The 25,608-nt window shown below is 42.8% G+C and overlaps 1 protein-coding gene across 1 annotated transcript in view; it reads left to right on the top strand.

Moving 5' to 3' along the window:
• The window catches only part of LOC137383911 (acidic mammalian chitinase-like), a 50,461-nt gene that overhangs the window by 6,554 nt on the left and 18,299 nt on the right, over window positions 1–25,608 (top strand). The window contains exons 4-7 of the mRNA XM_068057295.1: window positions 6,219–6,275; window positions 17,334–17,499; window positions 19,825–19,949; window positions 24,385–24,508. Of these exons, the coding sequence (XP_067913396.1) occupies window positions 6,219–6,275; window positions 17,334–17,499; window positions 19,825–19,949; window positions 24,385–24,508 (472 nt within the window). The remainder of the gene's footprint in view (window positions 1–6,218; window positions 6,276–17,333; window positions 17,500–19,824; window positions 19,950–24,384; window positions 24,509–25,608) is intronic.

Below are 25,608 nucleotides of genomic sequence, written 5' to 3'. Positions count from 1 at the left end.
TGAGATGCTTTTCCCACATGTCAGGCTGAATTTTAAGCAGCAGGCAGAGGTCCCGATGCCAAGCCAAAAAGGGAAAGGGAACCCATCGCGACCATTTGGGGAACCCCCATCTGCACTTTACAGCACTTGAGCAATTCACTGCCTGGCGTCAGGGTCCCAGTTCCTTTATGGATGGGAATCCTGCCTCCAATCAGACAGCTGGCAGCTCAACAGTCCCAGCAATGCCACTGGGCGTGGTGGCCACTGCTGGAACTACAGCAATCACCAGACCAGGAGCAGCATGGAGCCTTGGAGAGGAGGTAAGTGGGGGGCACGGGTTTGCTGGGGCCAGTCAGGCAGGCCCAGCTGAGGGGTGAGGATGGGTGGGTTGTTGAGGGCAAGGGGTGGACATTGTCGCCAGGGCCCACAGGTTGCCCAGATAACGGAGCACAGAACATGAATCATCCCAGGCACCTCCTTTAGCTAAAGGGTAATTAAATATTCCTTACTGGAATCCACTTTAGCCATAAGGTCATTCTTGTCAATATTTCTTCAAGTAACATAAAATGAGTGCACGCTAAAATTCCTTGCACTGCTGTTAAGTTCCTTCAATGTTGTTAGAAAAGAAGGACGTGCATTTATACATCTTCTTTCTTGACCCTTGAATGTCCCAAAGCGCTTTACAAATTTGGCAGTGTAGTCACTGTTGTAATGGAGGAAATGCAACAGCCAAATTACACATAGCAAGCTACACAAACAAGCAAATAAATAAATGACGAGATAATCTGTTTTTTCAGGTATTGGTTGATAGACAAATGTTAGCCAGACCGGGAGAATACCTTACTCTTTTTCAAATAGTGCCATGGGATCTTTTGTGTCTACCTAAGACATCTGGGGCCTCGCTTTAATGTATCATCCAACAGTGCAGCACTCCCTCAGTACTGCATTGAAGTATGTGAATTCTGTGGTCATGTCTCTGGAGCTGGTCTTGAACCCACAATTTCCTAATTCAGAGGCGAGGGTTGAGCCACACCTGACACTGTTATCGTTCTTACTGTAGCATACATGGGCAGTGGGGCACTGTTTGGGCCCTTCTCACAAGACACATGGTCCTAAACTCAGATCAGCACCAACATTTCTAAAGCACTCCCTGGGCTCAGACTCAATAAAAGAGAGTTGTCAGGAAACAAAAGAATTTACGCACAGAAGGAGGCCAATCGGCCCCTAATGTCTGTGCTGGTAATGCTGCTCTTTCCTGTAACCCTATTTCCCCCACGATCCCTTTAAATTCTTCCTTTTCAAATACTTATCCCATTCCCTTTCATGATCTTCTAGTCTCTACCACAATAGCCACTTCTGGTGGAGCATCCCATGGTCTAATAGTCATCAGTTCAAGAGCCTTGTATTTCCCTTGGTTCTTTAAGTTGGAATCCTCAGTCTCTATCACTTTGGTCCCCATTTATCCAGCAGTGGAAACAATATTTCGATGTTTATCCAGTCTGTAGGTTTCACTTACTCATTTGCCAGCTGTTCCCCTCATGACAGTGGTCTACCCACCACTTTATTGGTACTGCTCCCAGCCGCGCAGGCAATGTTGGTCCCCAGAACCAGACCCACTTCATTCAGCAGTTGCAGTTGTCTCAACCCCAGTCTACAATTGTCCCTTGATTTCCCCCATGCCTCTCTTCCCTGACCCCACCATTATCTGACCACCCCTCCATTCCTTCTCTCATGAACCACCATTTCGCAGGCTCCCCACACCCCCGACTTGACCTCCACCCCCTTCACACCAACCAATCCCATCTCTCCGTGCGGCGGCAGAGGGAGAGGTTGGTGCCACAGAGTGTGCAAGTGCTGCCACTGCAAGGAATTTAACGCAAGATGATCCATGCCACATTCCAGGATATTCCTGGGAAATCCAAGGGGGTTTCCAACCCTATCAGTACCTCACCCTCCCTCTGCTCCACTGGCAGTCTTGAGCCATCTTCTCCCATACTCTGGAATTCCCTCTCTCTAAATTTAACCACCCTTTCTATTTCTCTCTCACACTCAAAACTTTCTGAAAATCTACCTCTTTTGATTGCTTTCCATAACATTCCTACTCATGCTCAGCATCTGTTTACACCTCTGCATATTGCCTTGGGACATTTCACTCCAGCAAAGTATTAGATAATTAAATAATTACATAAAATTACACAGAATCTACAACACAGAAACAAGCCAATCAGCACAATTGGTCTATGCTGGCCTCTATGTCCACATGCGCCTCCTCCCACCCCAATTCATCTAATGCTATCAGCATATCTGTCTCTTCTTTTCTCCCTCATGAGCTTATCTAGTTTCCCCTTAAATGCATCTATGATATATGCATCAATTACTTTTTGTAATAGCAAGTTCCAAATTCTAATCACTCGCTGGTTAAAAGTTTATCCGAAGTCTCTACTGAATTTATTGGTGAGTATCTTTTATGTCTTTGGCCCCAAGTTTTGGTCTCGCCAACAAATGGAAACGTCTTCTCACGTCTACTCTATCAAATCCATTCATAATTTTGAAGAGCTTTATTAGGCCACCCCACAGCCTTCTCTTTTCTAGAGAAAAGAGCCCCAGCCTACTCCGCCTTTCCTAATAAATATATCCTCTCAGTTCTGGCAACATATGAACATACAAATTAGGATCAGGAGTAGGCCACTCGGCCCCTTGAGCCAGCTCTACCATTCAACAAGATCATGGCTGATCTGATTGTAACCTCAACTCCAAATTCCCGCCTACCCCTAATAACCTTTCACCCCCTTGCTTATTAAGAATGTATCAATCTGGGGGAGGATGTGGCATAGTGGTAATATCATTGGACTAGAAATCCAGTGCCCAGGCTAATGCTCTGGTGTCATGGGTTCAAATCCCACCACTACAGATGGTGAAATTTGAATTCAATTAATAAATCTGGAATTAAAAGCTAGTCTAATGGCGACCATGAAACCATTGTCAATTGTTGTAAAAACAAAACCTATCTGGTTCACTGATGCCCTTTAGGGAAGAAAATCTGCCATCCTTACCAGACCTACATGTGACTCCAGGCCCACAGCGATGGGGTTGACTCTTAAATGCCCTATGAAATGGCCTAGCAAGCCACTTAGTTTAAGGATAATTAGGGATGGGCAATAAATGCTTGCCTAGCCAGTGATGCCCACATCCCACAAACAAATTTTTAAAAAACCTCTCCCTTAAAAATATTCAAAGGCTCTGCTTCAGCCACCTTTTGAGGAAGAGAGTTCCAAAGACCCACGACCCTCAGAGAAAAAAATTCTCCTCATCTCTGTCTTAAATGGGCAACCCCTTATTTTTAAAACAGTGACCCCTAGTTCTAGATTCTCCCATAAGAGGAAACATCCTTTCCACATCCACCCTGTCAAGACCCCTCAGAATCTTATGTTTCAATCAAGTCGCCTCTCACTCTTCTAAACTTCAGCGGATACAATCCTAGCCTGTCCAACCTTTCCTCATAAGACAACCCACCCATTCCAGTTATTAGTCTAGTAAACCTTCTCTGAACTTCTTCCATGCATTTACACCTTTCCTTAAATAAGGAGACCAATACTGTACGCAGTACTCCAGATGTGGTCTCGCCAATGCCCTGTATAACTGTAGCATACCTCCCTACTTTTGTAGTTAATTTAAAGGCCGGACACCCAACCCAAACCTGTCAACATGTGTCGGGTTCGGGTTGGGTCGGGTTGCACTTCCGGGTCCGGCATTCGGGCTCGGGTCAGGTTGGGCCGGGTCGGACACACTCCATCACAACTTCATGTAAGTGGCTCCGCTGTTAATTTACATTTTGGGCATGAAATGTTGTTCTGTTAGTTATTTTTAAGCTTGTGCAGATCAGCAAAGTGAAAAACTGATGGTCAGGTCGGGTCGCGCGCAGGAAAAAATGGAAGGACTCGGGCCGGGTCGGGCGTGGTTCTGTCAGGCTCGGGTTGGGTTTAATTTGCAGACTCGAGCCAGTCTTTAAGTCAATTCCCATCGCAATAAATGATAAGATCATCCTTGTGAATATTTTTGATGTGTATTTGAATATCTTGTGAGAAAATAATGAAACAGAACTAAGGCCATCATGCCAATTTAGCAAAAACATACAAGTAGCACATAACACAAAATCTCAATCTTGTTAAGTTCTTTTCTTTTGGGCTTCCTTATCTCGAGAGACAATGGATACGCGCCTGGAGGTGTTAAGTAAATCATTAAAAAAGATTGTTTAAACATACATCATGTACCAGGAACTAGTTGGAAGACACAAGGATCTAAATAGAACAGAATACACTGAGATCAAGAAAAATGGAAACATTGTGTGATTTTTCTGATGCCAGGAAGATGAGAATTTAACACACATATTCACTTGGTCATTATTCTGTTTAAAAAAAATTGTCTCTTGGCAGCACTTCACTGCAGGATCAAGGTAGTCATATAGACTGAATTAGAATATTCAGCAAATTTGCAGGGAAGGTGATATTGTGCTCATGTATCACTTTCTAAAATGGGCCTAAGTCATTACCTTCAGTTACTGCGCTGAATTCATAATTATATGGCCTTAATGTTACGCAAAACAATATTGGAGTAAAAACACTTCAAGAGTTCATATAAAGTCTCATGACACAATTCGAAGAGCAGCAAGGAAGTTCTTCTTCTGTCTGCACCAACATTTATCCCTCCACCTGTTGTATGATAGCTTTAAGTGAGATGTCCCTTTAAGAACTCAGTATGCTAATGAGCCAAGTACCACAATGTAGTCATGTAACTAGAAGCCATAGTTACTCTACACTGTAACACCCTGGATAAAGGTTCTGTATATAGCTTGCTCTGTATTGTATATTCTAGTTTAACTGTTAAACCCTCCAGAGATCTTCAAGGAACTGGAATCCACATACCTCATTGTGTTGCTTAAGATAACACAAAGAAACTCTTAACACAACATTACTAAAACAGAACAGTTGTCTCACTGCTGTCTGTGGGAGCTTACTGTGCTTCCATGCTTCCTTCCATTACACCAATGGGTATACTTCAAAAGTAGTTCATTGTCTGGAAAGCATCTTGGGACATCTTAAGGTTATGAATGATAACTATATAAAAGTAAATTCTATTTTACTTTAAAAGATATCAAGGAATAAAATCTACTAGATTAGAAAACTCACCAAGCTCTTGTAGCCTTGCGTCCGTCTGGTCCTTTGATTCTGACCTCCTGTGCACTTCCCGCTAACGTCACCTTTATTATTCATGGCAGAACTTACAGCCACCTTGACTTTACTCAATGGAACTCCTGCCCTAAACCTCTCAACGTTTCAGAGCCTCTTCATAAGCCAATTTTTGACTCAGCTTTTAGTCACCTTTCCTAATCCTTCCACAAATGCTTACGTTCCATTCCATTGTTCCTCAATGAAATGTCTTGGGATTTCTCTCTATGTTTAGAGGCACTATATATAAATGCAAGATCTTGTTGTTTGGTTGTATTTTATTTGGCTTTTTAAAAAAAACTATTTCCATCTGTTTCCACCATTTGAAATTATAGTATATTTCTTTTTGAGACACAGAAAGACAAAGTTACAAATTCTTGTTTTAAAATCTCCCACACTAATTAAATTCTGAAGGAATGAGACTCCATATTTGTAAAATTAAATTTTCGGGCCCAAAGAGGTTGTTTGGCAGTAATTATGACTACTCACACTATGAAATATTCATTTACACCTGGATGCACCAGTCTGAAGCTTTTCTGCCATGTTGCCATGCTTAGTGGGCAAGTACAGCAAATCCATGTGCTTGCATGGATTTTAATGCCAAGTCTATCGGCAAGGCACCAGTATAGAGCAGGGTAACTCAGACAGTAACTTCCAGAGACCACACATGCATAGTTAAATGTAGAAATCCAGATGTTGCTGTCTGATTTATTCCATGATAATTGCAAGCGCTGTCAGCTTCACCACTATTAACAATGCAAAATCTGGGCCTAATACTTTACTTGAAATGATAGACTCAAAACGATCACCAGACTAAAATAATGGCTTTTAATAAAATGTTTCTACAAAGGGAAACCAAAGCTGAATGATTCCCTTTCAGAGGGCTATTTCCCAAATACCTCTGCAACTTCCCTCTTAGCTCAGTGCAGATTATCTTTGCTTCCAAGGTTGAAGTTCAAGTTAAGTTATTTATTAAAGGGCTTGAAAATAATAATTTATTGTTCTTCCTGGCAGGAGACCGGAATTGAAGACGCTCTTAGGTGTTGGAGGATGGAAATTTGGTACACAAAGGTAATCTCTAGCACGGGTGTAGGCAGGCAGTTTCTTCACCACCATCAGCAAGTCAGCTTTTATAGTATGACCAGGAGGGTCAGAAATTACCTAATCTTATGGGGCATCAGCTAATGATTTTTGGTTGAGACTGATTTGGTCGCTGCTTTCATGTGTCCTACTGCTTCCTCTTCCAATTGGACAGCAGTGCTAGAAAGTCAAGAGAGGGAGAGATCAGAGTTTGAAATTATGTGTGGACCTGAAATCAAACATGCAGTAGAAGACATATTTGGACCACTATAACTAAACACGCTTTCCCTGTAAGTTGATGCATAAATGCAGAATTGATGTGTGGAATTGAAATGTATTTCTTTCTAATCTCTATCCCATTAATCGTGCACTACCTCTATAAAAACATGTTAATAATTTATATTACATTTATTTATACAGTTGGCAGTTTTAAAAGGAAACTCCGGGTAAATTAGAAAGACACCTGAGGAAATACGGACTTCTAAATGTTTGGATCAGTACTAATTGTTCTCACTTTCTACACATCAACACATAGTGCTAACTCATTGCAAATACTCATATTAATGTTCTGCAAAAGGAAATTATGTGTTGAAAAACTTATTAGAAGCAAAACCTCAAAGGTAATAATCCAGAGATTGCAAATTGGCACAGGGCAAATTGGCACAGGGCAAATAAGATTATAGAAATTAATGCATGGCTCAAAGACTGGTGTGGTAGAAGTGGGTTTCAGTTTGTGGGACACTGGCACCAGTACTGGGTAAAGTGATGGCTGTATATTTGGGACGGTCTACACCTGAACCGTGCTGGTACTGCTGTTCTAGCGAGCCGCATAACTAGGGAAGTAGAGAGAGTTTTAAACTGAATAGTGGGGGCAAGGGATCAAATTTGGGAAGATATGGTAAATCAAGGAGTAGAGACAAAGCAAGAGAGAAAGGTATTAATATGGGAAATGATAAACAGACCGCGGCAGGAAGAGACAGAGTGTACAAATCTAAGAGTAAATCAACAGATAAGGCTAGAGGTTACAAAAATAATAAAAAGGACAAAACTAAAGGCTCTGTATCTGAATGCACATAGTATTCGAAACAAAACAGATGAACTGAGAGCGCAAATAGAAATAAATAAGTATGATCTGATAGCCATTACAGAGACATGGCTGCAGGATGACATAGATTGGGACCTGAATATTGAAGGGTATATAGGCTTTAGGAGGGACAGGAAGCGAGGAAAAGGTGGAGGGGTAGCTCTCTTATTTAATGATGGTATTAGCACAATACAGAGGAATGACCTAAGTTCAGGAGACCAGGATATAGAAGCAGTTTGGGTAGAGATGAGAAATCATAAAGGCAAGAAGTCACTTGTGGGAGTGGTGTACAGGCCAGGTAATATTAACCACACTATAGGACGGGGTATAAAGGAAGAAATAATGGCAACTTGTCAGAAAGATGCAGTGATAATTATGGGGGATTTTAATCTACATATAGACTGAAAAAATCAGATGGGCAGAGGTAGCCTAGATGAGGAGTACATAGAATGTTTTCAGGATAATTTCTTGGAATACATTCTGGAGCCAACCAGAGAGCAGGCTATACTAGACCTGGTTATGTGCAATGAGATAGGATTAATTAATGATCTTATAGTTAAGGCGCCCCTAGGTAGTAGCGATCATAATATTATTGAATTTTACATTAGTTTGAGGGAGAGAAGAGTGGGTCCAAGACTAGTATTTTAAACTTAAATAAGGGCAATTATGAGGGCATGAAAGCAGAGCTAGCTAAAGTGAACTGGCAAATTAAGTTAAGGGATAGATCAATAGAGATGCAGTGGCAGACATTTAAGGGAATATTTCAGAATACACAGAATAGATACATTTCAACAAGAAAGAAAAATTCCAAAGGTGGGACCTGCCATTGTGGTTAACTAAAACAGTTAAAGATAGTATCAAACTTAAAGAAAAAGCCTATAATTGCGCAAAGACGGAAGGCAGGTCAGAAGATTGGACAGAATATAAAAGGAAGGTAAAATTAGAGTATGAGAGAAAACTAGCTAGAAATACAAAGACAGATAGTAAGAGTTTCTATAGATATTTTAAAAAGAAAAGAATTAACAAAGTGAGCGTTGGTCCTGGGGAATTAATAATGGATAATAGGGAGATGGCAGATGAATTGAACAGATATTTTGCACCGGTCTTCACTATTGAGGATACAAGTAACATCCCAGTATTAGCTGTAAATCAGGAAATGGAAGGGAGGGAGGAACTCAAGAAAATTACAATCACCAGGGAAGTGGTACTGATCAAATTGTTGGAGCTGCGGGCTGACAAGTCCCTGGGTCCTGATGGACTTCATCCTAGGGTGTTAAAAGAAGTGGTTAGTGAGATAGTTGATGCGTTAGTTTTAATTTTCCAAAATTCCCTAGATTTGTGGAAGGTTTTGTTAGATTGGAAAATAGCGAATGTCCAAAAAGGGAGACAGAAAGCAGGAAACTACAGGCCAGTTAGCTGAACATCTATCTTTGGGAAAATGTTAGAAGCTATTATTAAGGACATTATAGCAGGGCATTTAGAAAAATTCAAGGCAATCAGGCAGAGTCAATATGGTTTTGTGAAAGGGAAATCATGTCTAACCAATTTATTGAAGTTCTTTGAGGGAGTTACATGTGCTGTGGATAAAGGGGAACCGGTGGATGTAGTGTACTTATATTTCCAGAAGGCATTTGATAAGGTGCCACATCAAAGGTTATTGCAGAAAACGAAATCTCATGGTGTAGGGGGTAACATATTGGCATGGATAGAAGATTGGTTAGCTAACAGGAAACAGGGAGTAGGCATAAATGGGTAATTTTCTGGTTGACAAGGTGTAATGAGTGGTGTACCCCAGGGATCTGTGCTGGGGTCTCAACTTTTTACAATTTATATAAATGACTTAGATGAAGGGACCGAAGGTTTGGTTGCTAAATTTGCTGATGCCACAAAGATAGGTAGGAACGTAACTTGTGATGAGGACATAAGGGGGCTAAAAAGGGATATAGATAGGTTAAGTGAGTGGGCAAAGACCTGGAAAATGGAGTATAATGTGGGAAAGTATGAAATTGTCCACTTTGGTAGGAAGAATAAAGAAGAAGCATATTATTTAAATGGTGAGAGATTGCAGAGTTCTGAGATGCAGAGGGATCTGGGAGTCCTAGTGCATGAATCGCAAAAGGTTAGTATGCAGGTTCAGCACGTAATTAGGAAAGCTAATAGACTGTTATCATTTATCGCAAGGGGAATTGAATACAAAAGTAGGGAGGGTTTGCTTCAGCTATACAGGGCATTGGTGAGACCACATCTGGAGTACTGTGTACAATACTGGTCTCCTTATTTATGGAAGGATGCAAATGCGATGGAGGCAGAACAGAGAAGGTTTACTAGACTAATTCCTGGAATGGGCGGGCTGTCTTATGAGGAAAGATTGGACAGGCTAGGCTTATTTCCGCTGGAATTTAGAAAAGTAAGAGGCGACTTGATTAAAACATATAAGATCCTGAGGGGTCTTGACGGTGGATGTGGAAAGGATGCTTCCCCTTGTGGGAGAATCTAGAACTAGGGCTCACTGTTTAAAAATAAGGGGTCACCCATTTAAGACAGAGATAAGGAGAATTTCTTACTCTGAGGGTTGTGAATCTCTGGAATTCTCTTCCTCAAAAGGCAGTGGAAGCAGAGTCTTTGAATATTTTTAAGGCAGAGGTAGATAGATTCTTGATAAGCAGGGGGGGTGGAAGGTTATCAGAGGTAGGTGGAAATGTGGAGTAATCAGTTCAGCCATGAACTTATTGAATGGCGGAGCAGGCTCGAAGGGCCGAGTGGCCTACTCCTGCTCCTAATTCGTATGTTCATATGTTTTTTAGGATGTAACTAGCAGGAGACATAAAGAGGAGCTACTAGATACCGTATACTTCAATTGCCAAAAGGCATTCGATAAGATGCCACTGAAAAGGATAATACACAAGACCAGGGCTCATGGATTATGGGGTAATATATTAGCATGGATGGTGATAGGTTAATGGACAGGAAGCAGAAATTAGGGATAAACAGGGTATTTTCAAGTTGGCAGGCTGTAACTAGTGGAGTGCTGCAAGGATCAGTGCTCAGGCCTCAGCTATTTACAAGCTGTATTAATGACTTAGATGAAGAAGTCAAGAGTAATGCATCCAAGTTTGCTGACAATACAAAGCTAGGTGGAAATGTAAGCTGTGAGGAGGACACAAAGGCTGCAAAGAAAGAAAGACAGGCTAAGTGAGTGGGCAACAAGTGGCAGATGGAGTGTCCTGTGCGAAAGTATGAGGTTATTCACTTTGGTAATAAGAATAGAAAATCTCTGAAAATAGAGACATGGGACTGAATTTTACACGCCCCCCACAAAGAGCGGGATGGGGGTGGCATAAAATGGAACGGAAGGCTCCAGGGGCCCTTCCCGACCTGCTCCCGCCTCCACTTTACGCAGGGTGGTGGTGGCGAATAACGGCCTGCCTGCCGCAGGCTAATCAAAGCCCTTAAGTGGCCATTTAAGGGCCTTCGTCCACCCCCACGCAGAGTGTACATGTGACAAGTGGGCATCCTAGACCTGAGAAAAGCCGCCTGACAAAAGCAGGCAGCTTTCTGATGACCTGGGGGACCCCTCGTGATCGGGCACCCTGCGCCCAATAGAGGGCCTCCCCTGATGCCCCAACCACACCCCAACACGCCGCCCCGTCCCCTCCATTCGACCACCCTTGCCTTTCCAGGACCCAACTGATCACCCCAGCGACGCAACAAAAAAATACCTGCGTTCCAGGGTTCCCTGACATCACCTTCGTGCTGCCGGGTGCAGTCCCAGCAGTGACCACCGTTCCTAGTGGCGCTGCTGGGACAGACAGCTGCCAGCCCAGTGATTGGCCGACAGCTCTATTAGGCGGGACTTCCTACTTTAATTGGGTGGAAGTCCCGCCTCAGACTAATTAATGCCCGTAAACCTGCAAAATACAGATCAGATCTCCAGGTCAGATGGAAGTGGGTGTGCCAACCTTTTAGTCAGTGGATGGCTCCTGTCCGCCTAGGGTAAAATCTCAGCCACGTTTTCGAATCTTTTCGTCTTGCACTCATTAGGACATCGTGAGAATAACCACTGTAAGGAAAAACAACAACTTATACCGCAGAAGAGAGTGCTGATTGGTTGGCAAGTGAACTCTGATTGGTAGAAGCGTTGCCATGGCCAATGCACCAGTTTATGGTGACTGACAGTTAACTTCCAAGCTTTGTTCAAAATTTAAACCAGACAGTTTGATGCAGATTTGTCAAGGCATTGCCCTGAGGAAGAACCAACGAATGGCTGTCATTTATTTTGTTCAGCTGAAACAACGCAATGTGTGTACACATTCTTTCTGTTTGCAAAGAACAGGACTCTGTGTATTAATATATATAGCTTCCAGTACGCGCAAATGCACCACACTGTGAGTCCAAATGACAATCTTACACTGACAACCAATTTAATTCTTAGCACACCATGGATTATTTAGCAAATGTTGTCCAATTGTGAAATCACATCTAATGTTGGACACTACGTTTTGAGTTTTGCAAGCATGGGCTGGTTGGGTACAGCCTGTACCTTGTCTGTTGCGAACAGCAGAAGGGACATGTTGTTTGATACGATCTGCCAGTCTTTGGGACATACGGCCTATATACCTAGCATCATACTGGCATTGAAATTCATATATCACACTTCTCATTTGTGTGATAGACAGAATGTCTTTTTGGCTTGATGGCAGCATCTTGTTAGTGGCAAACACCACTCGTGTTGCTACTGCATAGTAGCAGCATGAAAAAGCTAGCTTTAATTGTTGCTCAAATTTTTGTGATACATTACCATTCCAGGGTAATTTGAGGTAGACTGGGCATTTTTCAAGGCCGAAAAAGATGGCCTTAGGCCCATTCATAGGTTTGCGCGATAGACAGCAAGAAATGATCTGATCAGGGTAGCCATTGTCACGCAGGATGTCTTTTATTCAACCTATTTCAGAATCAAGCTTGCATGGTGAGCAAATGGCTTGGGCCCTATTTATGAGGTTGCCGGTAAGGCCAATCTTATAGCAGGTGGAACTGTAAGAATCCCAACGCGTGTATTGACCAGTGAAGGTAGGTTTGTGGTAGACCGTGGCGGAGAACCCCTTTACAGATTTCTCAACTAGTACGTCAAGGAAAGGGAGCTCATTTGACGGCACCATTTCAAAAGTGAATTTGAGCGCAGGATGGAACCCATTAAGATGTGTTAGAAAATTATCGCATGCAGCTGCAGATTCAAATATAACAAAAGTATCATCGACATATCAAAAATATGCAAGAGGTAGGAGGTTAGGTGTCATTCCCTCGAAGACACATTTCTCATGGAACCCAACAAGGATGTTTGAGAGAACTGGGCCTACAGGGGATCCCATGGCAACACCATCTATTTGGGCATACATTGTGTTGTTAAAACTGAACTCAACTGCGTGAGTTGCCAAGTTCAATGAATACTGATTCACGCAATGGTGGTGGATCTAGATCGCCATGATATAGTGCTGTAGCGCAAATGTCTATGGCTTCCTTAAGTGCTATATTGGTGAATCGGCTAGCAATGTCAAATGAGCACATGGACACATCATTGCTATCGATATGCAAGTCCTCTACGGTCTTTGCAAATGTGAAGGAATCCTTCACCGTGTATGTGAAGAACTTGCTCAAAACCGGTTGTACCAATTCGCCCAAACATTTGGTCAATTCAGATTGTGCAGAACCGGTCATACATAAGATAGGGCATACAGGGACATCACTTTAGTTCTGGTGAAAGGTCACTGACCTGAAACGTTAACTGTGCTTCTCTCTCCACAGATGCTGCCAGACCTGCTGAATATTTCCAGCATTTCTTGTTTTTATTTCAGATTTCCAGCATCTGCAATATTTTGCTTTTATATCACTTGTGTGTCTTGGGCAACCCATACATATGCGGATGCAACGAGCAGAGAGGACACTGTCATATATATCACTCAGCAGCTCGTTGCTCTTACACAAATCCAGCAAGCATTTTTTTTAAGCTTATTTTCAAGCAAGGCTGTCCGGTCATGCTGAGCGACAGGTCCAATGGATACGAATTTGGAAGCATAGAAAAGAATAAAGCATAAAGAATAGAAAAGCAGAATATTTCTTTAAAAGGCATGCAACTTGTAAATGTTGATGTTCAGAGAGACTTGGGTGCATTTGTACAAGGACCACAAAGTTAGCAAGCAATTCGGAAGGCAAATGGCTCATTGGCATTTCTTGCAAGGGGATTAGAGTATAAAAGTGAAGAAATCTTACGAGAATTGTATAGGGAGGTTGTTTTCCCTGGCTGGGGAATATAGAACATGGGGGTACAATCTAAGGATAAGGGGTCGATGATTGAGGACTGAGATGAAGAGAAATTTCTTCACTCAGAGGATTGTGATTCTTTGGAAATCTCTACCCCAGAGGGTTGTGGATTTGAACTGTTGAATTTAGTCAAGGCTGAGATAGACAGATTTTTGGTCTCTCAGGAAATCAAGGGATATGGGGAGCGGGCAGGGAAGTGGAGTTGAGGCAGAAAATCAGTCATGATCACATTGAGTGGCGGACCAGACTCGAGGGGGCCGAATGGTCTACTCCTGCTCCTATTTCTTATGATTTTATAGGCCGGTCTGTTCTTTAATGCACACTATTTTTCAGAATTTGATGGTCTAGAAATTGAATCATGGCACAAACATTGTAAGGCTCCAATATAGCAGACAGGAAGCTCCCTTTAAACTGGAAATATGTCAGACGCTATATTGGATTGGACTTCTCCACAGGCATCCAGAGTGCACATCAGAACTACTTAGAACAATGCATAGCTTGCATAAATAAGGAGTCTCCACTTTTGATGGGCTCCAGCACCATCATGGTTAACCAATTTATGGGAGTTCTTTGAGGGAGTTATATGTGCTGTGGATAAAGGAGAACCGGTGGATGTATTGTACTTAGATTTTCAGAAGGCATTTGATAAGGTGCCACATCAAAGATTATTGCAGAAAATAAAAGCTCATGGTGTAGGGGGTAACATATTGGAATATGGTTAGCTAACAGGAAACAGGATGTTTCCCCTTGTAGGAGAATCTAGAACTAGGGGTCACTGTTTAAAAATAAGGGATCGCCCATTTAAGAGAGAGATGAGGAGATATTTTTTCTCTGAGGGTCGTGAGTCTTTGGAATTCTCTTCATCAAAAGGCAGAGGAAGCAGAGTCTTTGAATATTTTTAAGGCAGTGGTGGATAGATTCTTGATAAGCATGGGGATGAAAGATTATCGGAGGTTGGTGGAAATGTGGAGTAATCAGTTCAGCCATTAACTTATTGAATGGTGGAGCAGGCTCGAAGGGCCGAGTGGCATATTCTTGCTCCTAATTCGTATGTTCGTAGGAAAACTAAGGAGAGAGTAGGGCCCATAAAAGACCAAAAAGGTAACCTGTGTGTAGGGGTGGAAGATGTTGCCATGGTTCTTAAAGAATACTTTGCATCTGTCTTCACAAAAGAGGGGGACGATGCAGATATTGTAGTTAACAAGGAGGAGTGTGAAGTATTGGATGTGATAAACATAGGGAGAGAGGAAGTATCAATGGGATTAGCATCCTTAAAAGTTAATAAATCACCAGGGCCAGATGAAATGCACTCCAGGCTGTTAAAAGATACAAGAGAGGAAATTACAGAAGGTCTGACCATCATTTTCCAGTCCTCACTGGATACAGGTGTGGTGCTGGAGGATTGGAGGACTGCTAATGTTGTACCTCTGTTTAAAAAGGGAGCAAAGGATAGACCGAATAATTACAGGCCAGTCTGTCTAACCTCAGTAGTGGGCAAATTATTGGAATCTATTCTGAGAGACAGGATAAACTGTCACTTAGAAAGTCCCAGGTTAATCAAGGATAGTCAGCATGGATTTGTTAAGGGAAGATCTTGTTTGACCAACTTGAACGAATTTTTTGAAGAAGTAACAAGGTAGATGAGAGTAGTGCAGTTGATGTGGTCTACATGGATTTTAGCAAGGCTTTTGACAAGGTCCTACATGGCAGAGTGGCTAAAACAATAACATCCCATGGGATCCAGGGAAATGCAGCAAGGTGGATACAAAATTGGCTCAGTGGCAGGAAACAAAGGGTAATTGTTGACGGGTGTTTTAGCAACTGGAGGGCTGTTTCCAGTGGCATTCCGCAGGGCTCAGTACTGGGTCCCCTGCTTTTTGTGGTATATATCAACGATTTGGACATAAATGTAGGGGGCATGATCAAGAAGTTTGCAGATGACACAGAGATTGGCCGTATGGTAGATAGTGAGGAGGATAGCTGTAGGCGGCAGGAAGATATTGATGGTCTGGTCAGATGGGCAGAAAAGTGGTAAATGGAATTCAACCTGGAGAAGTGTGAGGTGATGCATTTGGGGAGGTCAAACAAAGCAAAGGAATAAACGATTAATGGGAAAATACTGAGAATTGTAGAGGAAGTGAGGACCTTGGAGTGACTGTCCACAGAGCCCCGAAGGTAGCGGGACAAGTCGATAAGGTGGTTAAGGCGGCATGCGGAATCATTTCATTTATTAGCCGAGGTATAGAATATAAGAGCAGGGAGGTTATGCTGGAACTGTATAACTCATTGGTTAGACCACAACTTGAGCAGTGTGTGCAGTTCTGGTCACCTCATTACAGAAAGGATGTAATTGCACTAAAGAGAGTACAGAGGAGATTTACGAGGATGTTGCTGGGACTGGAAAAATGCAGCTATGAGGAAAGATTGGAAAGGCTGGGGTTGTTCTCTTTGGAACAGAGAAGGCTGAGGGGAGATCTGATTGAAATGTACAAAATTCTGAAGGGCCTGGAGACAGTGGGGTAAAGGGTCTATTCAGCTTAGCAGAGAGGTCAGTGACGAGGGGTCATAGATTTAAAGTGATTGGTAGAAAAATTAGAGGGGAGATGAGGAAAAACCTTTTCAGCCAGAGGGTGGTGATGGTTGGAACTCACTGCCTGAAAGAGTAGTTGAGGCAGAGACCTTCAACTCATTCAAAAGGAGTCTGGATATGCACTTCATGTGCCATAATCTGGAGGGCTACGGACCAAAAGCAGGAAGGTGAGATTAGAATAGGTGAATCGTTGTTCGGCCAGCACAGACACGTTGGGCCAAGTGGCCTCTTTCTGTGCCTTAAAGTTTCTATGATTGATGTCCACAGACAATTCTAGTGTTCAGCTCTAGTTACAACTTCTCCAATAAAGAAGAAGCCTGTGCTAGCCTACAGCCTGGCTTGGGTTGACAAGTGGCAGGTACTCACATTATATAAATGCCAGATAATTACTGTCTCCAGAAAGTGGCGCAGTGGTTAGCACCGCAGCCTCACAGCTCCAGGGACCTGGGTTCGATTCTGGGTGCTGCCTGTGTGGAGTTTGCAAGTTCTCCCTGTGACCGCGTGGGTTTTCTCCGGGTGCTCCAGTTTCCTCCCACAGCCAAAGACTTGCAGGTTGATAGGTAAATTGGCCATTGTAAATTGCCCCTAGTGTAGGTAGGTGGTAGGGAATATGGGATTACTGCAGGGTTAGTATAAATGGGTGGTTGTTGGTCAGCACAGACTTGGTGGGCCGAAGGGCCTGTTTCAGTGCTGTATCTCTAAATAAATAAAAAAGCCCAACCTTCATTAGCTGCCACCTCTATAGATGCAGATTTAAGATCATTTAAACTGAGAACTGTTGGATTCAAAAATATATCTCAATATTTTCTTTAAATTGCTTAACATTAGCGTATGCTCACTGAAGCATCCAAATGTGAATATTAGAAAACATTATTTGCTTCTTAAAGTTAGGCATTTTCTTACAAAATATACAATGGATTTTGAAAGAGCTCTCAATGATTCACATGTAATTTTGGTTTCATGTAGAAGTTACGATAAATTATAATTTAAAATTCTTTATAAATCTTGAACCAGGTAAAACAATATGGAAACATTTAATTAATTCTCCAAATCCTTTCAGGTTCACTGGCATGGTTTCTGCCAGGAGGAATCGTACAATATTCATCAATTCGACAATTGAATATCTTAGGAAGCATAACTTTGATGGTTTAAATTTAGACTGGAAATATCCAGGATCTAGAGGAAGTCCCGCTGAAGACAAAAAAAGGTACACTATTTTGGTTACGGTGAGTAAAACAGCCTTCACATTTTCTATCTTTATCTCCTTAAAGCACGGACTTTTCCAAGAGTATAGTTCCATGGGGACAGTGACCCTCAGGAAACTTTTTCAAGTGCCCATTCTTGATATGGAGTAGTCAATAAATGTCAACAGATGATTCAATTGTTGAGAGGCATCACAGCCAAGCGCGGCTCAGTCTTTGTCCAGAATACGCACACACCAACTTTCCAGGTGCCATCATTGCAAACCAAACAGGGGCAGGGACCCAATTGTACCGCCCACACAGCTATCTGTGTTAGGTCAACTAACACAGCACAGGCCACCAAACAAACCTGGGAGTCTGCATTCAGAGCAATAACAGCAAGTATTTTTTTTTTACCCACTAAGCCGGCAGGGGTCCTAGTTTTCAATTTTATAACATGAATCAGATACGCAGTGCTACATTATTAGCAAAAGAAAAGAAAGCAAAGATACAACACTATTTAAGTTTATTTTCAATCTGAAGTGTTCTAAATTTTACTCAACAGGATTATTTTGTCCAAGAAAGGTCATTGGCATGTCATTTTACAAAACTTAAAATGCACAGCTACCCAAAGACATGTTGGTGATATCGTGACTATTAGGCTGTCCTTCCAATGTGAGAGTTTAGTTCGTCATCTGGAAATTTTATCTGATACAGTTGATCCTAGTAGCAAATTGAAACTTCCGATGCAGAAAAAAAAACCCAAGAAAACACATCCTGTGCCACAATGATGGTCATCTTTATACTGGCAGCTGGTCAAATTCATAGCAAGTGAGTGAAAAGCTATTGCAAAGTTATTATAGATCCACTTCCCTGTGTGCAATGAGCACTGCATCATCAGCAAAAATAAGTTTTATCAACAGATGTTTAGTTTTGTTGTTAGACATACAATATTAAAGATATTTCCATTTGCTCTCACTTGGAGTCATACAATTTCGGGGCTAGGTGAGAAAGGATAACGAAGCTGCAGAGAGAGGAATATCCCAGAGTGTTTGTGCCAAAACACATCCCGGTTTGATGATACTACTGATATTAAAACGGTCAGATTAACTACCTTCACACTGGATTGTAACTTTTATACTATTATGGAAGGATGAAATCAGATTGAGGAGGATTTGGTGGGGGGGTCGGGGGGGGGGGTGGTGGGGGGGGGGGGGGGGGGGTGGCAATCTCCAGCAACTGGAAAAGGCACTTACACCATCATCTTTCGAGATGAAAGATAGGTATATAAAACTATTGTGCTGCAGACTCTTTCTTACATCTAACCCAAAAATCATCTCCAAGAGGCAAGCACACTCACACCCAGTGACCCGAAGCGTGGCCTATGTAATCTCATAACAAGTGCCTAGAGTGAACAGTAGACATGTCTCAGTATTTAAATGTAGGATTCCCACTACACATCCATATCTCTTCAGAGGATGACTAATATCAGGCCAGATAATTTTGCATGAGAATGCATCACTAATCTGTTTTAATCAATCAATAAATAGTGTCTTCTACAGTAGCAGTAAAATACAGCTAGTGGTCCAAGTCAGCTTGATAGCATAATAATTTTGAACCAATACATGAAAGAGTTAAACAGACAAGCCAGTCATCTGAGTTCCTTTGAATAGTCTTTCTTTGTAGACTTTTCAATGAACAGATAGAGCGTTCTCGACAGCTTAGTCAAAACTACACATATTTTAAACATTTTTGGAATTATGTAGATGCTCCCAACCATGGAGTTGACATCTTGCCTCACATCCATTGCAGCTCAATCAAAATCTTAACTAAATAGAACACTAGAAATGCCTGTAACTTATACTTCCCTGCACTCTTAGATCTGTTGTGTTTGCAAGACTAAGACACTTACCCATTCAACAAATGGCCAGCTACACGAACAGGTACATAAAGGCCCATCAAAGACAGGCTCAGAGTTTGCCAGCGCTGTTTAAGTCAAGCTTGTTCTGAATAGATGATGATGTATATTGCCTGGTGAAAGATGTGTGTTCTTAGCACGTTGTTATGTCAGTTAGTATTCAGCAGCTTGACTGGCTGTTCTTAACATGTTTCAAACAAGGCCAGAGAAACAGCTTATTTCCAAACAGAAGCCCTTTGAATGGCTGGCACGAGATCCATCACAATGCCATCATCAAATATGTCTGCCATCAATACTTCTATATTCATTAGTTAGCAAAAATGGCATTGAGATTTGCCCAGAAAAGCCCATGTAATCACAAGATACTTTATTGTAATTAAATCTGTTAGACACTCTAGAAGGAAACACGGTGGACTATTATTCAAAGTCAACATTTTATCATTTTTTCCCAGGAATTAAGGAAAGCCTTTCAGCAAGAAGCAAAACAATCTGGAAAGGCCAAGCTATTACTTACAGCAGCTGTGGCAGCTAGTAAAAGTAGAATTGATGCTGGTTTTGAAATAAAAAAACTTGCTCAGTAAGTATTCATTCTTTCAGTGTAATTTCCTTTCCTCTCTGCAATTTTCACAATAGTTGCTGGGCAGTTTAGATCAAACTACACTACTGTACAAATGTAATCAGCAAAAAGAATTTTACTTAAATCCAGATTTGACAACGTTTTTTCTTGAATTGAGAAACTTAAGTGAGAAGTCAGGGCCATAAAGCAGGACATTTACAAGGCTGAAAAACAGCAGGTACTGGAATAATAAATGAATCAAGACATAGTAATTTGGTGACAGCAAACTAGGATTTAAAACCTGTGGCTTGTAACAAGAAGGGGCAATTAAGCAAATAAGGATTTCCATAGTTTTGAAGCCCTGGGAATAAATGTAAATTATTTTAATTATACTAGCAGATCAACAACAACAACAACAAAGGGAAGCAGTGGCATAGTGGTATTGTCACTGGGCTAGTAACCCAGAGACCCAGGATATTGCTCTGGGGACATGAGTTCAAATCCCACCACAGCAGAAGGTGGAATTTGAATTCAATTAATAAATCTGGAATTAAAAAGCTAGTCACTGAAACCATTGTCGATTGTTGTAAAAACCCATCTGGTTCATTAATGTCCTTTAGGGAAGGAAATCTGCTGTCCTTACCTGGTCTGGCCGACATGTGACACCAAACCCACAGCAATGTGGTTAACTCTTACATGCCCTCTGAAATGGCCTTCGCAAGCCACTCAGTTAAATCTAACTGCTACAAAGTCAACAAAAAGGAATGAAACCGGACAGACCACCCAGCATCGACCTAGGCACCGGAAACGACAACAGCAAACCCAGCCCTGTTGACCCTGCAAAGTCCTCCTTACTAACATCTGGGGGCTTGTGCCAAAGTTGGGAGAGCTGTCCCACAGACTATTCAAGCAACAGCCTGACATAGTCATACTCACGGAATCATACCTTATAGACAAGATCCCAGACTCTGCCATCACCTGTCCCACGGGCAGGACAGACCCAGCAGAGGTGGTGGCACAGTGGTATACAGTAGGGAGGGAGTTGCCCTGGGAGTCCTCAACATCATCTCTGGACCCTATGAATTCTCATGGCATCAGGTCAAACATGGACAAGGAAACCTCCTGCTCATTACCACCTACCGCCCTCCCTCAGCTGATGACTCAGTCCTCCTCCATGTTGAACAGCACTTGGAGGAAGCAGAGGGTGGCAAGGGCACAGAATGTACTCTGGGTGGGGGACTTCAATGTCCATCTCCAAGAGTGGCTTGGTAGCGCCACTACTGACCGAGCTGGCCGAGTCCTGAAGGACATATCTGCTAGACTGGGTATGCGACGGGTGGTGAGGGAACTAACAAGAGGGGAAAACATACTTGACCTCGTCCTCACCAATCTGCCTGCTGCAGATGCATCTGTCCATGACAGTATTGGTAGGAATGACCACAGCACAGTCGTTGTAGAGATGAAGTCCCGCCTCCACATTGAGGATACCCTCCTTCGTGTTGTGTGGCACTACCGCTGTGCTAAATGGGATAGATTTCGAACAGATCTAGCAATGCAAAACTGGGCATCCATGAGGCGCTGTGGGCCATCAGCAGCAGCAGAATTGTACTCAACCACAATCGGTAACCTCATGGCCCAGCATATCTCTCACTCTACCATTACTATCAAGCCAGGAGATCAACCCTGGTTCAATGAAGAGTGCAGGAGAGCATGCCAGGAGCAGCACCAGGCATACCTCAAAATGAGGTGTCAACCTAGTGAAGCTACAACACAGGACTATCTGCGTGCCAAACTGCGTAAGCAGCATGCGATAGACAGAGCTAAGCGATCCCATAAGCAATGGATCAGATTTAAGCTCTGCAGCCCTGCCACATCCCTCCGTGAATGGTGGTGGACAATTAAAAACTAACTGGAGGAGGTGGCTCCACAAATATCCCCATCCTCAATGATGGGGGAGCCCAGCACATCAGTGCAAAAAATAAGGCAGAAGCATTTGCAACAATCTTCAGCCAGAAGTGCCAAGTTGATGATCCATCTCGGCCTCCTCCTGAAGTCCCCAGCATCACAGATGCCAGACTTCAGCCAATTTGATTCACTCTGCGTGATATCAAGAAATGACTGAAGGCACTGGATACTGCAAAGGCTATGGGCCCTGACAATATTCCGGCAATATAACTGAAGACCTGTGTTCCAGAACTTGCTGCACCCCTAGCCAAGCTGTTCCAGTACAGCTACAACACTGGCATCTACGCTGCAATGTGGAAAATTGCCCAGGTATGTCCTGTACACAAAAAGCAGGACAAGTCCAACCCGGCCAATTACCGCCCCATCAGCCTACTGTCAATCATCAGTAAAGTGATGGAAGGTGTCATCAATTCTGCCATCAAGCGGCACTTGCTTAGCAATAACCTGCTCAGTGACGCTCAGTTTAGGTTCTGCCAGGGCCACTCAGCTCCTGACCTCATTACAGCCTTGGTTCAAACATGGACAAAAAAGCTGAACTCAAGAGGTGAGGTGAGAGTGGCTGCCCTTGACATCAAGGCAGCATTTGACTGAGTAGGGCGTCAAGGAGCCCTAACAAAACTGAGGTCAATGGGAATCAGGGGGAAAACCCTCCACTGGTTGGAGTCATACCTAACACAAAGAAAGATGGTTATGGTTGTTGGAAGTCAATCATCTGAGCTCCAGGACATCACTGCAGGAGTTCCTCAGGGTAGTGTCTTAGGCCCAACCATCTTCAGCTGCTTCAACAATGACCTTCCTTCAATCATAAGGTCAGAAGTGGGGATGTTCGCTGATGATTGCATAATGTTCAGCACCATTCGTGACTCCTCAGATACTGAAGCAGTCTGTGTAGAAATGCAGCAAGACTTGGACAATATTCAGGCTTGGGCTGATAAGTGGCAAGTAACATTCGCGCCACACAAGTGCCAGGCAATGACCATTTCCAACACAAGAGAACTTAACCATCTCCCCATGACATTCAATGGCATTACTATCGCTGAATCCCCCACTATCAACATCCTAGGGGCTACCATTGACCAGAAACTGAACTGGAGTAGCCATATAAATACCGTGGCTACGAGAGCAGGTCAGAGGCTAGGAATCCTGCGGTGAGTAACTCACCTCCTGACTCCCCAAAGCCTGGCCACCATCTACAAGGCACAAGTCAGGAGTGTGATGGAATACTCTCCACTTGCCTGGATGGGTGCAGCTCCAACAACACTCAAGAAGCTCAACACCATCCAGGACAAAGCAGCCTGCTTGATTGGCACCCCATCTACAAACATTCACTCCCTCCACCACCAACGCACAGTGGCAGCAGTGTGCACCATCTACAAGATGCACTGCAGCAACACACCAAGGATCCTTTGACAGCACCTTCCAAACCCATGTCCTCTACCAACTAGAAGGACAAGGGCAGCAGATGCATGGCAGCACCACCACCTGCAAGTTCCCCTCTAAGTCACAAACCATCTGACTTGGAACTATATCGCCATTCCTTCACTGTTGCTGGGTCAAAATCCTGGAACTCCCTTCCTAACAGCACTTTGGGTGTACCTACCCCACATGGACTGCAGCGGTTCAAGAAGGCAGCTCACCACCACCTTCTCGAGGGCAATTAGGGATGGGCAATAAATGCTGGCCTGGCCAGCGATGCCCACATCCCATGAATGAATTTTTAAAAAACTTGTACTTGGATAGTGTCTTTAATATACTAAAACAGTCTGAGGCATTTCACTGGAGCAGTGTAAAACAAAAGTTTACACTGACCCACATAAGGACAATTAGGGTGGATAACCAAAAGCTTGGTCAAATAGATAGGATTTGAGGAGCATCTTCAAGTAGGAAAGCAAGGTAGAGAGGTGGAAAGGTTTTGGAAGGGAATTCCAGAGCTTAGGGGCCAGGCAGCTGAAGGCACGGCCACCACTGATAGAGCGATTAAAATCAGGGATGCTCAAGAGGTCAGAATTGGAGGATCTGGGGTATCTCGGAGGGATGTGGGGCTGCAGGAGACAGGCAGGTTAACCAAGAATTCAAGGCAATGCCATCAGAAGAGAGAAGACAAAGTCAATTAAGATGGAGGTAGAAATCACTGAAGATAAGAAGTCATTTATCGAGGAAGAGGAAGAATATTTTCATGAAAAACCTCAGTGTGGGGAACAGACCGTGAATTGTAAAGTACATGTAAGAGGGGTAGAATAAGGAGTAAGTGGTACCAGGGCAGGAGAGTGTCCAAGGTGTGATTTGATAACAAGGGCCACAGCACCTCAGTGGCAGCTTGGGCAGGACAGACAGTGGAAAGTATAGGCAGGTGGAGAGGCTTCAGCAAGGGGCAAGTTGTTGTTATCAATGAGTCACCTTTCCATTAAGCTACTGATGCCAAAATAGTCTAGACGGATCAATATCCATTAATTATTCATGAAGTTATGAATAAATATTTTCATTTCTACAGACCTCTCGATTTTGTCAATTTGGTAGCATATGGTTTCCATGGTGCTTGGGACCGGTTCACTGGACACATCAGTCCTTTGTATCGTGGCTCTGCTGATAAGGGTGCTTTTGCAAATTATAACATGGTATGTATACAATCTCCCAAAATTCACAAGATACTTATGAATGAGGCAGGCCATTTTAACCATCAAAATACATCCATTCAGAACAACCCTACACTCCCTCCATTACTGCATGTCATTTCTTTTCTTAAATGATTCCAAGTTTTCAGCTTCACTGCTCTGCTCAGGCCATTCCATATGTTGATCACAGCCTGTATTAAGAACCTTCTACTATCAATCTTGTTACTTGTTTCTAGTTTGAACATGTGTTCTCTGGTTCTACTAGTGTATAAGTAGTATTCCAGATTAAACTTTTTCCTACCATTTTCTATCTTGTTTTAACTTGACATGATCAACTCTCAGACACCTCTTTCCAGTCTGGAAAGTTCAAGGTTCTCAAATCCTTCCTCATATACACTAAAGATCAGGTTTGTAGCTCTTCTGTGCACCAACTTCAGCTTACTTCTTACTCCACAACCAGAATTAGATGCAGTACTCAAGGTGTGGTCTGACCGGATCATTGTACAGTTTGATCACCAGTTCCAATGACATGTATTCCACTGTTTTGTCTATGTAGTTCAACATTCTGTTGGCTTTGCTGCTCAAAGTATCCAGCCAATGCAAAGCATCGAGTCAACTAAGGGTCCTAGACCTCTGAACTTCATTCACAGCTAATTTAATATCATTCACGAAACATGTAAGTTTCTATTCTCCCTTCTGTGTACAATATTTTACAGTTGGCTGCATCCATTTTCATCTACCACGGTTTGGCCCATGTACATCCAGATAACTAGAACTTGTACACGGATAGAGAGAGGGGAGAGGGGGAGAGAATCTACACACAAACACAGATAGATAGAATTTACACTGATAAAGACATAATAAGCCAAAGAAAACTTCAGTTGAAAACTCACATTCCACTGTATTTGCAGTCATAGCCAACAGTCGTCTCACCCTACAATCCACAGCATTGCTCAGACAAAAACCTTGCCACCTCACATTGCACGTTCACCAGCTATCAAAGGAACACTTAAAGGATTTCAAATAGAATTACGCATTCAATGGCTGACAGAAAGCTTGACAAACGATTTGGCACATCCCAGTGTGAATCCCTAGTGCTTGAC

Source organism: Heterodontus francisci, chromosome 25 (genome assembly GCF_036365525.1).
Source record: "Heterodontus francisci isolate sHetFra1 chromosome 25, sHetFra1.hap1, whole genome shotgun sequence".
Classification (NCBI taxonomy): domain Eukaryota; kingdom Metazoa; phylum Chordata; class Chondrichthyes; order Heterodontiformes; family Heterodontidae; genus Heterodontus; species Heterodontus francisci.
This window is presented reverse-complemented; position numbering and strand designations above follow the sequence as displayed.